At 40.8% G+C, this 16,293-nt stretch overlaps 1 protein-coding gene across 1 annotated transcript in view; it reads right to left on the reverse strand.

Moving 5' to 3' along the window:
• Nucleotides 1-15,695, reverse strand: part of UNC5D (unc-5 netrin receptor D) — a gene marked incomplete at its 3' end in the record, with an annotated part of 671,255 nt that extends 655,560 nt beyond the window's left edge. Inside the window, exon 1 of the mRNA XM_066589399.1 lies at nt 15,553-15,695. Within this exon, the coding sequence (XP_066445496.1) occupies nt 15,553-15,637 (85 nt within the window). The remainder of the gene's footprint in view (nt 1-15,552) is intronic.
• Nucleotides 15,696-16,293: the final 598 nt, after the last annotated feature.

Consider the following 16,293-nt stretch of genomic DNA (forward strand, 5'->3'; position numbering starts at 1 on the left):
TTTTAAATGTCCCACTGTTAGCTCCTGTTAGTCGCTGCAGGGATGAGGGGAGTAACAGGAGATCACAGTGAGACATTTAAAATGTGCTGTTCAGCTGTCCTGGAGAGAAGGAATTCCTCTGTAGGGGAACCTCTCTGCAGCAGGAAGAGAGATGAAGAAAAGCCCTGGGAGTACCCCCTTCTCTGCAGGGCTTCCCTTCATCTCATCTGGGCTGGAGTAATATCCCTGTTCGGCGAGCCCGGGGTTCGGCTGCAGGGAAGAATGAGGGAATCCCAGAGAGTAGAAAGAAAAAGGGGTGGGGCTAACGGGGTTCTCCCAGGGTTTTTCCCATAGCTCCCTCAAACCCCGCCCCCTTTGCCCCTGCTTTCAGGGAATATCTCAAGGAAGTCCTGTAGCTTTTCCCCTTGTCTTTCCCTGCTCTCAAATTCCTTTGTTCTCTTCTGCAGGGAAATTTCTTCTCTCCTCACTGCTGGTGAAGCCCTTATTCTCCCCTGCAGGGGAATGCTGGTATCGTGCTAAGATGAGGGAGTCCCCGGGGAAAAGGGGGTTCACTGGGGACTCCCTTCATCTTGCTCTCTCTCTCCCCTGCCGGGAAATTCTTCCAGCTCAGCTGCTGGGGAAACTCTCCATCCCTGCTGAGATGAAGGGACCCCCCAATAAGTAAGTCTCTCTCTCCCCTCCCAGAGCAGAAGTGCCTGTTTCCTGCGTTGTGTGCTGCTATGCTTTTAGCCGTGCAAATTTCCTCGTGTGACTGGCCGAGTGTAACGCGAAGCAACTTCATGGAAAAATGTCCATTCACACTATTTTTGTGCAGTTACCCGCGTTCTTTTGCGCGGGTAACTTTGCCGTCTTTTATGCGCTCATGTGAACAAGGCATCAGCAGTCAAAGAAATGAATAATCAGATTAGATAAAGCTTCAACTAAGGCCGGCTTCACATGAGCGTATGCATATTTGTGCACACATGAGTCTCACATATTTGCGGAACAAACAATGCTTTATTGCGCGTGCATCGTAGTATATTTTGCTGGTTCTTTGCGCACGCAAAAAAATTTGCACCAATGCTCCCAGCCATTGAAATGGCTAATTAGTCTAATGAGTTCAAGATGTGTTCTTTTCCTGCACAATTACGCATCATATCACGCATTGCATTGTGCGTGCATTCGTGCACCCCCATTGACTTCTATGGGGACTTTTGGTGCGCTCATGTGCAAGAAAGTCGAGCATGCTGCGTATTTCTTTTTGTGTGGCCGAAGTGTGCAGGAAAATATGCAGATGTGAACGAACCCATTAAAATCAATGGATTGTATTTACTATGAATTGCACGCAAAGATTTTGTGCTCATAAATACGCCTTTGTTAAGCCGGCCTAACTGTCTCTCCTACAAACGAATTGAAGTGTATGATCTAATTTTGCTGTAGGCTCCATCTTCTTTAGCTATACCCTTGATAATGCACCTTTTTAATGCATCACTGCCACAAAACTGCATACGAACCAGGATATACAGTGATTAAAAACGTCAATGATTGATATATAAACGAAAAGTAGGAAAATATTCTAATTGCAGTAATTTAAAAAAGGCTTATCTGTGTATAACGCCATATTTACAAGGCTGATACACTCATGCGGGTGTTATGTGTTGTGTGATGCACAAAGCTCGCACGTGACTGCAACGCATTATTTTAAATGGGTGTATTTCCATGTGCAGCGACCGTACGAGACACAAAATCACAGCGTGTCCTATTTGTGTGCGCGAATAGAACTTGCAATGTGCCGTCTCCCACACATCACACAGATGGGGTGTCTATTTGCTGTGTGATGGGAGTTCTGCCAGAGAATCTCAAGCACAACTCGCCATTGGCAGTGTAAATACACCCTTCGTGCAAGGCTAATAGTAAGCAGTCTCTTCCCCAATGTATGGCAGGTATTAGAGCGTCCGTTCATCAATATCTGAACCTGTGCTACCTCCAACCATGTAGCACTTTGTCTTCCTGCATGCTGCTGGGGATTGGTGCCTGTATCTGTCCATGTATCAGTAAGGGCTTATTCACACAAGCGTATATCGGCCGGCATTTTCACGGCTAGCCCGACATAAGCTACCATCTGATGCACAGGCTCGGCGTATATGCCCTCGGGCACGGGGAAAAAGCTTAGCTCTGCTAAGCTGTCTACCCCTCACCGGCTCACCTTTAGAGGAGGAGAGAAGGAGGAGGGAGTTTAGCAGTCACGCTGCTAAACTCCCTCCCACCTCCCTTCTCCGACCACTGTCATTGGCTCCCATAGGCGTCTACAGCAGGAGCCATAGTCTGGAAAGGAAGATAGCTTGAGCACTATCTTTCCTGCCCGGTGCAAAAGCACCCAGCCAGGCGCTTTTACGTCGCGGGAATACACCTGTGTGATCTGATGCATTGGATTCCAATGCATCAGATGGTAGTGTATATCGGTCAGCCATGAAAACTGCAGCAGATGTACGCTTGTGTGAATAAGCCCTTAGTATGGCTGTTCTCAGTGATTTTTGCATTGCTCCCTTTTTCAGTGGATTTTTTGTAATTGCAATAACTAGTCCCATAAAAGTAGTACATTAGTCACTTGTTTTAAAAATCATGCTTAGGGCTTATTTACATGAGCGTATATCTGTCAGGTTTTCACGCCCGGCCAATATACGCTTCCATCTAAGCAGTTCCCACCCTTCACCGCCTTTCTGCGTCTCTTCTCCAGTCCGGCGTTTGCAATGGGAGAGTACAGGATGGGGGCGGAGCTAAGCTCTGCTCTGTCCCGCTAACTCCCATTGCTGGCTATTGACAAGGGGTAGGAGCTTTGCTCCGCCCCCATCCTGCCCACTCAAGTTGCAAATCGCTCAGAGGGGAGGGGAGAAGCAGAAGGCCGGTGAGGGGGAGGGGGAGGGGAGGGAAGGGGGGGCACTGCTTAGAGGGAAGCATATATCATCCGGCCTTGAAACGGCTAATATACACTCGTGTAAATAAGCCCTCATAGATATCTAGTGAACATACAAGCTTTTGGTACTTGTCGATTATCTGTCACCACTGTTATAATATATACCATTTGATGCTATCTTGCAGCTATTGCTGTGTTTATACCACGTGAATAATATCATAAATATTTATGTTTTAGGGAACTAAAAAGACTTTAATAAATAAATAAATAGTGTTTTTAAACACATATGTATTGGTGAAACATTAAAGGGGTTGTCCCGCGCCGAAACGGGTTTTTTTTTTTTTCAACCCCCCCCCCGTTCGGCGCGAGACAACCCCGATGCAGGGAGGTAAAGAAAGCTCACCGGAGCGCTTACCTTAATCCCCGCGCTCCGGTGACTTCTCTACTCACCGCTGAAGATGGCCTCTTCCTCCGTGGACCGCAGCTCTTCTGTGCGGTCCACTGCCGATTCCAGCCTCCTGATTGGCTGGAATCGGCACGTGACGGGGCGGAGCTACACGGAGCTACACGGAGCCCCATAGAAGACTGCAGAAGACCCGGACTGCGCAAGCGCGGCTAATTTGGCCATCGGAGGCCAAAAATTAGTCGGCTCCATGGAGACGAGGACGCCAGCAACGGAGCAGGTAAGTAAAAAACTTTTTATAACTTCTGTATGGCTCATAATTAATGCACAATGTACATTACAAAGTGCATTATTATGGCCATGCAGAAGTGTACAGACCCACTTGCTGCCTCGGGACATCTCCTTTAATGAAAGTGAGGTGGCAGATAGAATGCAATGGGTATTTACTTGCAACTTTGTTCTACTTCTTCAAAACTCTCCAGCTCTTACCTTCGCACTGTACACATGTAAGACAATTCCAAGAAGCCCTGATTTAAACAGCTCTTGTGTATTGTGGTTAAAACCAAAGGATCACAAAGAGCTCATTTATACAGAACAGATTCATCTCGCTGCTCAAAATAGTCTACCACAGAACACTATCACCGCCCAGTCACTGTCAATACGCCTAACACCAAGCTAATGGTTCAGACAAGGAAGCATCACACAGAATGGTAAGCACAGACTCGCACTTCTACAGCTGACTGCTTAACCATAGACTTGCTCAGCTCTACAGCCCTGGGGATTATTAACCCCTTCATATGCATTCATATGGCTGAGGCTTGGACACAACTCTCAAATAAGCCTTTCATTTTAGATAACTTTTCTAGATAGTTCAAGCATAAATCATTTCAGGAAAAGGGCATTTTATGTTTTGGTTTTGCTATGTTTAAAATACACAAATATTATTTGTCTTTTGGGGTGCAAAAATAGAAGCTGTGTAGCAATTACACTTATTGTGTCCCTGATTCAGTCTCTGGCAGCTGATCTTTTGGGACATCGTAGCAAAACAGGCTCTTTGTCCCTTTATCGGCTTTGCTTAGCAATATCAAGTGCATCCATCTACCAGATGGGCTACTGATTAGGCTGCTATGGGGTACCTAGAGAAAGCGAGACCTCTTGTTGGTTTCATATCCTTTGCTAGTGGGTGCAGAGAATCTTATGAAGGACATTCTTTTCCATAAGCAAAGCAATGTTAGAATACACGGGGGTCATAATTAAACAAAAAGTGTTCAGAGGTCTCTAGAAAAAACTAACTAACTAGGGACCAGAGCCCAATGAGACCTGGTGTATATATTCCAGGTGAGATGGAATTTAGGTTTCTCAAAAAAAAATAAAAAAATAGTACCGAATGTTGCCAGCAGGGGAACAAGTTGTGCTGTTAAAGTGTAAGTTATAGGAGTATGTGGCAATTAAAAGCTAGGAAATAATCCTTGTGGCTTGGGACCGCATTATGTTTCATGTACGATGTCTAAGTAGTTTGTCATGTTGCAAAAACCTATAGTTATGACTCAATGTGTGCTCCATGTAAATGTTCCTATAGATATGATACAATGTGCTGTAAATGTTCCTATAGATATGGTACAATGTGTTCTCCTTGTACATGCTCCTATAGATATGGTACGTAAATGTTCCTATAGATATGGTACAATGTGCTCTCCTTTCTGCATGTTCCTATAGATATGGTACAATGTGCTCTCCTTGTACATGTTCCTATAGATATGGTACAATGTGCTCTCCTTGTACATGTTCCTATAGATATGGTACAATGTGTGCTCCTTGTACATGTTCCTATAGATATGGTACAATGTGCTCTCCTTGTACATGTTCCTATAGATGTGGTACAATGTGCTCTCCTTGTACATGTTCCTAGAGATATGGTACAATGTGCGCTCCTTGTACATGTTCCTATGGATATGGTACAATGTGTGCTCCTTGTACATGTTCCTATAGATGTGGTACAATGTGCTCTCCTTGTACATGTTCCTATAGATATGGTACAATGTGCTCTCCGTGTACATGGTCCTATAGATATGGTACAATGTGCTCTCCGTGTACATGTTCCTATAGATATCGTACAATGTGCTCTCCTTGTACATGTTCCTATAGATATCATACAATGTGCTCTCCTTGTACATGTTCCTATAGATATGGTACAATGGGCTCTCCTTGTACCTGTTCCTATTAATATGGTACAATGTGCTCTCCTTGTACATGTTCCTATAGATATGGTACAATGGGCTCTCCTTGTACATGTTCCTATAGATATGGTACAATGGGCTCTCCTTGTACATGTTCCTATAGATATGGTACAATGTGCTCTCCTTGTACATGTTCCTATAGATATGGTACAATGTGCTCTCCTTGTACATGTTCCTATAGATATGGTACAATGTGTTCTCCTTTCTGAATGTTCCTATAGATATGGTACAATGTGCTCTCCTTGTACATGTTCCTATAGATATGGTACAATGTGCTCTCCTTGTACATGTTCCTATAGATATGGTACAATGTGCTCCCTCTACATGTTCCTATAGATGTGGTACAATGTGCTCCTTGTACATGTTCCTATAGATATGGTACAATGTGCCCTCCTTGTACATGTTCCTATAGATATGGTACAATGTGCTCTCCTTGTACATGTTCCTATAGATATCGCACAATGTGATCTCCTTGTACATGTTCCTATAGATATGGTACAATGTGTGCTCCTTGTACATGTTCCTATGGATATGGTACAATGTGTTCTCCTTTCTGCATGTTCCTATAGATGTGGTACAATGTGTTCTCCTTTCTGCATATTTCTATAGATATGGTACAATGTGCGCTCCTTGTACATGTTCCTATAGATATGGTACAATGTGTTCTCCTTTCTGCATGTACCTGTAGATGTGGTACAATGTGTTCTCCTTTCTGCATATTTCTGTAGATATGGTACAATGTGGGCTCCTTGTACATGTTCCTATAGATATGGCACAATGGGCTCTCCTTGTACATGTTCCTATAGATATGGTACAATGTGCTTCTTGTACATGTTCCTATAGATATGGTACAATGTGCTCTCCTTGTACATGTTCCTATAGATTCGGTACAATGTGTTCTCCTTTCTGCATGTTCCTATAGATGTGGTACAATGTGCTCTCCTTCTACATGTTTCTATAGATATGGCACAATGTGCGCTCCTTGTACATGTTCCTATAGATATGGTACAATGTGCGCTCCTTGTACATGTTCCTATAGATATGGAACAATGTGCTCTCCTTGTACATGTTCCTATGGATTCGGTACAATGTGTTCTCCTTTCTGCATGTTCCTATAGATGTGGTACAATGTGCTCTCCTTCTACATGTTTCTATAGATATGGCACAATGTGCGCTCCTTGTACATGTTCCTATAGATATGGTACAATGTGCGCTCCTTGTACATGTTCCTATAGATATGGTACAATGTGCGCTCCTTGTACATGTTCCTATAGATATGGCACAATGTGCGCTCCTTGTACATGTTCCTATAGATATGGCACAATGTGCTCCTTGTACATGTTCCTATAGATATGGCACAATGTGCTCTTCTTGTACATATTCCTATAGATATGGTACAACGTGCTCTCCTTGTACATGTTCCTATAGATAAGGTACAATGTGCTCTCTTTGTACATGTTCTATAGATATGGCACAATGGGCTCTCCTTGTACATGTTCCTATAGATATGGTACAATGTGCTCTCCTTGTACATGTTCCTATAGATATGGTACAATGTGCTCTCCTTGTACATGTTCCTATAGTTATGGTACAATGTGCTCTCCTTGTACATGTTCCTATAGATATGGTACAATGTGTGCTCCTTGTACATGTTCCTATAGATATGGCACAATGTGCTCTCCTTGTACGTGTTCCTATAGATATGGTACAATGTGTTCTTCTTGTACATGTTCCTATAGATATGGTACAATGTGCTCTCCTTGTACATGTTCCTATAGATTCGGTACAATGTGTTCTCCTTTCTGCATGTTCCTATAGATGTGGTACAATGTGCTCTCCTTCTACATGTTTCTATAGATATGGCACAATGTGCGCTCCTTGTACATGTTCCTATAGATATGGTACAATGTGCGCTCCTTGTACATGTTCCTATAGATATGGAACAATGTGCTCTCCTTGTACATGTTCCTATGGATTCGGTACAATGTGTTCTCCTTTCTGCATGTTCCTATAGATGTGGTACAATGTGCTCTCCTTCTACATGTTTCTATAGATATGGCACAATGTGCGCTCCTTGTACATGTTCCTATAGATATGGTACAATGTGCGCTCCTTGTACATGTTCCTATAGATATGGTACAATGTGCGCTCCTTGTACATGTTCCTATAGATATGGCACAATGTGCGCTCCTTGTACATGTTCCTATAGATATGGCACAATGTGCTCCTTGTACATGTTCCTATAGATATGGCACAATGTGCTCTTCTTGTACATATTCCTATAGATATGGTACAACGTGCTCTCCTTGTACATGTTCCTAGAGATAAGGTACAATGTGCTCTCTTTGTACATGTTCTATAGATATGGCACAATGGGCTCTCCTTGTACATGTTCCTATAGATATGGTACAATGTGCGCTCCTTGTACATGTTCCTATAGATATGGTACAATGTGTGCTCCTTGTACATGTTCCTATAGATATGGCACAATGTGCTCTCCTTGTACGTGTTCCTATAGATATGGTACAATGTGTTCTTCTTGTACATGTTCCTATAGATATAGCACAATGTGCTCTCCTTGTATATGTTCCTATAGATATAGCACAATGTGCTCTCCTTGTACATGTTCCTATAGATATGGTACAATGTGCTCTCCTTGTACATGTTCCTATAGATATGGTACAATGTGCTCTCCTTGTACATGTTCCTATAGATATAGCACAATGTGCTCTCCTTGTACATGTTCCTATAGATATGGTGGAATGTGCTCTCCTTGTATATGTTCCTATAGATATGGTACAGTGTACGCTCCTTGTATATGTTCCTATAGATGTAGTAGAATGTGCCCCTTGCACTGGTTCGATAAATTTGTTGCCCCATCAGTGATAATGTTTAAGTGGTATTCTTGGACTTTTTTTTTTTTTTTTGATGACCAATATGGATCCCCGCCGATCAGCTGATTCCTGGGACCGTTGTCACTGTGGTCATGCAGGAAGCAGATAGCACTCACCATAGCGCAGCGGACCTGGTTGGCATTGCAGGCGCAATGTCCATTAAATTCATTGGCATCTTTGACTGCAATACCAACCTGGTTGCTACACTATAGTCAGTGCTTTCTGCTTCCTGCACTGACCACAATGACAACGTACCCAGGAATCTGCTGATAGACGCAGATCCCAGCCGTTCATCTATCAATGACTTGTTGATCATCGATAGGAAAAAAAAAAGTCCTGGATTAACCCTTTAACCAACAAGGTATGCTGACACAATGTAAGAGCCCTAGCACTGCAGTCGTATTGTTCTGATCTGAATAACAGAAATCCTTTCACACGCTGCATTATATACATCATACGATTCATGTACAGCACCAAATATTCCCCTGGTGGTAACAATTGGTATTAGCTTTTTTCTTTGAGTACTTTAAAGCTTATACCCTATACAGTATATTTTTGTTGGATTCTACCCCAGAGGTTCTTCTTTTACTATAGGCCTCTCAACAGCTCTAGTTTAATTATGATCACCCTTAATCACCTATTAAGAGGAAAGATTGATACAAAGATCATGAAAACAAGCATCAAGCCGTTCCGTTCTTGTTGACATTACCCATACTATATATCCCCTTTCCTTTACGTACAACTGGACAAGTTATGTAGGAGATGCCATTCAGATCTACAGTACAAGGACATTTGGACATATCCCAACCGTAGAGCCATGAGTGTGACCAACTCTCTTGTAACTAATCTGCCCATTTCCTTTCCTTGCTATATATATATTAAGACATATAATCCCCATAATGGATCATTAATTGAGCCTTATTACAGATTTACCGTAGAAGAGCTGAATTTAACATTGAATAGGTTTATCTGCAGTCCTTCGGAGAACTACAGCAATCACATCCTAATATCATGGTGAGTTTACTCCATAGGACAAATGACATTGGTGAGGATAGATATTCTATATCTTTACATGAAACCATAGAATGACTTCAACCTGGTTGATTGTTATACCTTTAATAGTAACAAACTGCAACAGAAAGAAGGTAAATCCATGCGAATGAGATCTCCCTTACCTTATCTATATGAGCTCTAATACTATTCTATAAGCTGATAAGGCATAACGTTCATTAGAGGTACATCAGTATCTGATTCCCATTTGTATAACAAAGACTGAAGTTCGACTGCTGTGTCTACCACACATACAGTATAAAGGGCTGACTCCGACAAGTAACTGAGGAGTAGCGAACACACAGACGCTCCTGCAGGGTTCCTGACAGAACACAGCGTGGATTCACTGCTTAGAATACGGCACAGGCAGCATGATCATTGATCCCAATACCAAGTACTGTATACTTGGTGTCTGATGAAAAACAAACTCTACCCCGAATAAACTTCCCTCAATTTAGACTGTCATGGGATTGCTGTCATGCAATCATGGCATTCTTGCTTGTCTGAACTGTGGAGACATGCATCTATTGGGATCACTGATCCGCACGCATCAGTTATGGTGGAAGTTGTAATCTCACTATAGGGGTCATACAACAGGTATGCCACTTTTTATGATGCCACTTAACTATGCAACATATTTCTGTACATGCAAAAGGGTAACATGAACCTCTTTAGCTTTGATGCTAAATCTGTTGCATGGCCATCAACTGTGATCTATCATTTATAATATTGGTCCCATTGGATGCACAGGGACATCTTTGGCTGTCTAAGGCTTTTGGGTCTGCAACCTCTGTGCCACTTATAGGTACACCCCTTGTTTCATGCCATACAGATATATCAATCCTTACTTCCAATTTCTTACAAAACAGATTCAAGCATATCGGGACATGCTAGCAAAATCCATAACAATCTGCAAATCACATCACAACCACTAGGTGGACACATAGATGTATATAGTATAGATATCTTATGACTGAGTATTGCAAAATCACATGGTCATATCATTCCACACATATTGGGATATGTTGAGCCAGATGCAGGGGTAACAGAGGATACATCTGTATGTCAGTACATATATTTGATGCAGCGTCAACTAGAAAAAAAAATCAATGACAGTTCTTATGATTGTAACAAAGATCCTTCTAGTTTAACATTTGCATTGCCTTATTTGTGAAGTTTTCAGATGTATGTAGATTAATGTTATGATAGCATTATTCTACCACACATATACAGATTACAAATCCTACTGCAAATTATACATTACATTGACCCCACTATTGGATCAGATTTGGCCATGTTGTTGCAAACCGCAGAATAATTTGCACTAGCTAGATGCACAGTGTAACCAGAAAGAGGGAGATTGTGATCACACTGCATAGAGCTTTGGTGAGACCAGATGTGGAACATTGTATTCAATGCTCTGGAGACTTCATCTACACAAAGACATTGAGAAAATAAAACGTGTTCAAAGACTGGCTGCAAAAATGGTGGAAGTTCTCAAGAACAAAACTTATCGGGAATGGTGTAAAGAACTTCATTTGTATAGCTTAGAAGAAAGAAGGGAGAGGGGAGACATGATGGAGACCTTTATATATGTTACATGAGGAGAGAAGGGAGAGGGGGAGATGATGGAAACCTTTATATATGTTACAGGAGGAGAGAAGGGAGAAGGGGACATGATATAAACCTTTATATATGTTACAGGAGGAGAAAAGGGAGAGTGGGGGCATGATGGAAACCTTTATATATGTTACAGGAGGAGAGAAAGGAGAGGAGGACATGATGGAAACCTTTATATATGTTACAGGAGGAGAGAAAGGAGAGGAGGACATGATGGAAACCTTTATATATGTTACAGAAGGAGAGAAGGGAGATCATGACATGATGGAAACCTTTATATATGTTACAGGAGGAGAGAAAGGAGAGGAGGACATGATGGAAACCTTTATATATGTTACAGGAGGAGAGAAGGAAGAGGGGGACATGATGGAAACCTTTATATATGTTACAGGAGGAGAGAAGGGAGAGAGGGGGCATGATGGAAACCTTTATATATGTTACAGGAGGAGAGAAGGGAGAGGAGGACATGATGGAAACCTTTATATATGTTACAGGAGGAGAGAAGGGAAAGGGGGACATGATGGAAACCTTTATATATGTTACAGGAGGAGAGAAGGGTGCGGAGGGGCATGATATAAACCTTTATATATGTTATAGGAGGAGAGAAGGGAGAGGAGGACATGATGGAAACCTTTATATATGTTACAGGAGAAGAGAAGGGAGAGGTGGACATGATGGAAACCTTTATATATGATACAGAAGGAGAGAAGGAAGAGGAAGGCATGAAGGTAACCTTTATATATGTTACAGGAGAAGAGAAGGGAGAGGGGGACATGATGGAAACCTTTATACATGTTACAGGAGTAGAGAAGGGAGAGGGGGACATGATGGAAACCTTTATATATGTTACAGGAGGAGAGAAGGGAGAAGGGGGCATGATGGAAACCTTTATATATGTTACAGGGGGAAAGAAGGGAGAGGGGGACATGATGGAAACCTTTATATATGTTACAGGAAGAGAAGGGAGAGGGAGAACATGATGGAAACCTTTATAAATGTTACATGAGGAGAGAAGGGAGAGGAGGACATGATGGGAACCTTTATATATGTTACAGGAGGAGAGAATGGAGAGGAGTGAAATAAAGGAAACCTTTATAAATGTTACAGGAGGAGAGAAGGAAGAGTAAGCTAAACAATAGAACAACAGGTCACAATCTGAGATTAGTTAGGGGGAAGATCAGAAGCTATGTCAGCAAATATTATTATACTGAAGAAGCAGTTATGCTTCAAACAAATTTCCAGCAGATGTGGTTGGAACATCAACAACAAATGAAGTCAAGTGTGCCTGGGATACATTTTCACATTTGATTTCTTAAGTGTGCATTTGTTTCCAATGTATCGCAGCACCAATTCTAAAGCTGATAACGATGGCAGATGACAAATTTAGTTACCCTGTATGTGTAAATATATTCCAAAGCAACAAGCTGGATACATGACATCAGCTTCATAAGTGTTTTACTGTATACTAAAAAAATGCTACAACACAAAGTTGCTAAACTCTTCTACATATAGTCTCTATACAGAACTTAAACCAGAGCAATTAATGAAATATCACAAGTGGTAAGTGGTGTGCAGTACATTGGAGGTGTCATTTACAACTTGTAACCTATAAATGTTGCATATTACTCTCCTATCTCTATATTATAGGACTGCAATATGGATATTACATTACTTTCCAACGCTGCCCAGTGCTGCCCTCCTCTGTCTGACCCTAATGTCTTTCACATTGTGCCTAGTATTTTATGTCGATGTTTCTATACAGCTCACACTGTCTTTCTTCTAATGAAAAAACAAAAACAATAGTGGTTGGATTAATACATTTTATTTAGATTCTGAGATTAGATAAAGTAGAGAAGAGGGAGTATTTTAAGTCTCTTCTGCAAAATGAGAATCTCCAACCTGCTGAAGCGTGTTTATGGTGGAGCGAATATTTTAAAGTTCTGCTCTGATTTTCAGCAAAGATCGAACTTGTCAAGTTAACTCCACCATCCCTATAGGAATATCAATAATTCCGATTCATTAATCCCAAACTAAATAATTTCTTTGTGCAAGATGGAGCGCGGACCATAGAGTAGTCTACTATTTTATTCACTACTAGATCAGAAGTATACAACTGTGTTTGTTGATGTTGAGTTAATATGAGGCTGCAAGTATCAGCAAAATTGCGCTAACAGATTTGCAATTACGCAGTAACTACAGTTAATCAAGTATAACTTCATATATTGTAGTTCATATTCATAATCTAACATGTACAGTTTTGCTTCGTCAAGTTTTTTTTATACGTTGGAAGGAAATAGTGGTAAATCATATACCAAAAGTACGACAGGACCGCCTTGTTCTGTAGAACTTCAACTCTAGTGATAGTTCTGCCAATTAAACACCGTACCATTCTCTATGTACAGATTAACATGACTGGCGCATCGTCATAACTCCATTTACAGCATGGTAGTACATTGTCGTTAAGTTATCATCATGTGTGAAATATCCAGTTAACGTTTGCAACATTTGTACTTGTCACATCCTTTATGACGATTTATAGAAACTGTATTCATCATATTGGATATGTTGCATTCTATGAACCGTATAGGATGTATAAGGCGAATGGGATGATTGAAAAATTGCTGACGGACTTGTACTTGTGTTGATATTTTTCATAATCTTTTCATGTCTGATTATTGTTCAGTTTCTTCTAGCTTATTGCTAAAGATCAATATATTCAAGATATACTATATTCACATATTATATGAAGACTGTTGTCAGATACAATACATAACAAGCTTTTTATGAACTTTTGGTAGAAGAGCAGACACAATAAGCAAGACTGAGCAGTCATATGTCTGAATTCCCAGAAGGAATAGAATCAAATCCTCTGAACTTGACCACTCAAAGAAAACTGTATAATGACAGATGCATAAAACTGCAGCAATCAGCAAGCAGTCCAAGACGTGAAGCAGCAGCAGCCAGGGACACACACATAAAATGCTTTTAGGTGATGTATAGTAGCTTGTCAATTCTCTTCTCTCAATGCTAAAGTTTTGGTTTTTTTCAATCATATGTAGGTTAAAAAGGCAAAATTCAGAACATCCTCTAGCGCAGTGGAAACTCCATCACATTTACTTCAGTAAGGAGGCAGCAAAATACACCTATGGCTCCTATAACATGACTATCTCAGTACACAGGCTTATTTGTTTCATATCAATGTGCTATGGGGATTAGAACCAACCTGTGGCTCTGTAGGCAGTTTAGAACTTGATGTGATGAGACTTGTAGTGCCACAGTAAATGAATAACCAGAATTATCTTACCCTTTAATACTTATTATATAGTATACAGTATTCACCCATAGTCAGTTTTGCTTCCACTCCATTGAAAATCCATACAGATGCAGCAATCATTAACATGACTGGAATCTAGTGATAACACGATTTACAACATTGTAGAATGTTAATGCATTAAATGTCAAGTTAATGTTTGCTACATCTGTACCATTGACAATATATACTGTATCATCACAATGATCCACTCCCTATATATATATATATATATATATATATATATATATATATATATATATATATATATATATATATATATATATATATATATATATATTCTTTCTGATGAACATCTGGCACATATGATGAAACTGCTCCCAGATCAATGAAAGCAGACATACCGTACACCACAAGCATCTGAACTATAGCCTTATTGTGCGAATACTATAGAATTCTATATGTAAATCCCACAAATTTATAAAGCTTTTTAATCCCAGGTGTAAACTTCTACATTTGTTATATTTCAAATGTTCAGCTTGATAATAAACACCTGAACCCACTGCACGTCCTCACAACACCTCACTGAGCACCGACTTCCCACGCATGTTTCACACCAATTGAACTAGCCAAGCCTACAACTCATTAGCCTTGGGTTCATATATGAATTGTTTAATATTGGTTATCAGAAATAACTGTGTCTTATTGCTTTGACTCTCCCGTGGCCTAAGTAGAAATTAAATATGGCCTTAGGTAGATCAAGGAAGCTGCTTGCACAAAGTGTTTAACCATTTGTATAATGGGAAGGGAGAGAAACTCTGCAGTAGAGCTACACTGAGCATTTTACTGCACACTACTAGAAACTATTAACCACAAGTAGCATCTGACTGCGGAGAGTATATGTGCAGCTTCATGATTTGCTAGCCATTTTGTATTAATAGGGAATGGATGCAAACATACTTTAGATTTATATCTGTATTAAAATGCTGTCTATCAACGTATGTTGCATGCACCAAGATGCATGCTCCTAAGTCATGTAAATCATCACACATATGGATGCAGCTACACAAGCATCTCCAGTATAGTATATTGTAACGATGCATTATATTGCACACTCTTTCACAGCCACATTCTTATCACAGTTACCCACAGACACCTGATGATATACTCAGCTCTATGTGTACCTCTTTGTGCAGCTCCCACTGAGTAAAATCCTCCAGCCAAAAGGAGTATCAGGTAACTCAGGAAATGTCTCTCCATCCTCATCATAGGTCACCATCAGCCATCTCCAGTTGTCTGTATCCCCAGTCTCTGGAACGCTGCAGCCCCTAATATGGTTTCTTGAACCAGAATGCTGCAGTCATACTATGCTATAGACTTCATTCAGTGAGTACAGCGCTGGGTAATTGTTCTGCTGAAAGCATTTCAGAACTGGGTGTACGATGAAAGCAGTTCTCAGAACAAGCATGTGATTATTCCTTGGTTAGTCTGTTTGCAATATGTGTTTTCCAGGATCACATGAGTCATGCCTGCTGCACACATCTATTATTTTCTTTCTCTTCCTCTTTGTGATCTCTTATGTGCACTATAGAAAGCATTTGTTCGGAACAGTTAAGTTTATCTTGTGATTGATCTGTTGTTTATCCAGTATCCTTTGACTAAAGTCTGATACATTACACACAAAGAGAGTTACACTCCTTCTCCGATGTTATGGTCAGTAAAGACACCAGTATCCCTGGAGAGTCTTTATTGGTCTGCTTGATTGCTCCAAATATTCCAGTGCAGTGAATAGGATTTCTTTCCTTTTGCACTGTCTCCCCAGTTCTCTGTAGTGTAGTTTGCTTGCAGTGCAGTGCTTCTTCACTCTTTAGATTCTTCCCCACCTCTGGATACAATTAGTAGTTGTTTGCTTTTGCTATGCTGGA

Source organism: Eleutherodactylus coqui, chromosome 2 (assembly GCF_035609145.1).
Source record: "Eleutherodactylus coqui strain aEleCoq1 chromosome 2, aEleCoq1.hap1, whole genome shotgun sequence".
Classification (NCBI taxonomy): Eukaryota; Metazoa; Chordata; class Amphibia; order Anura; family Eleutherodactylidae; genus Eleutherodactylus; species Eleutherodactylus coqui.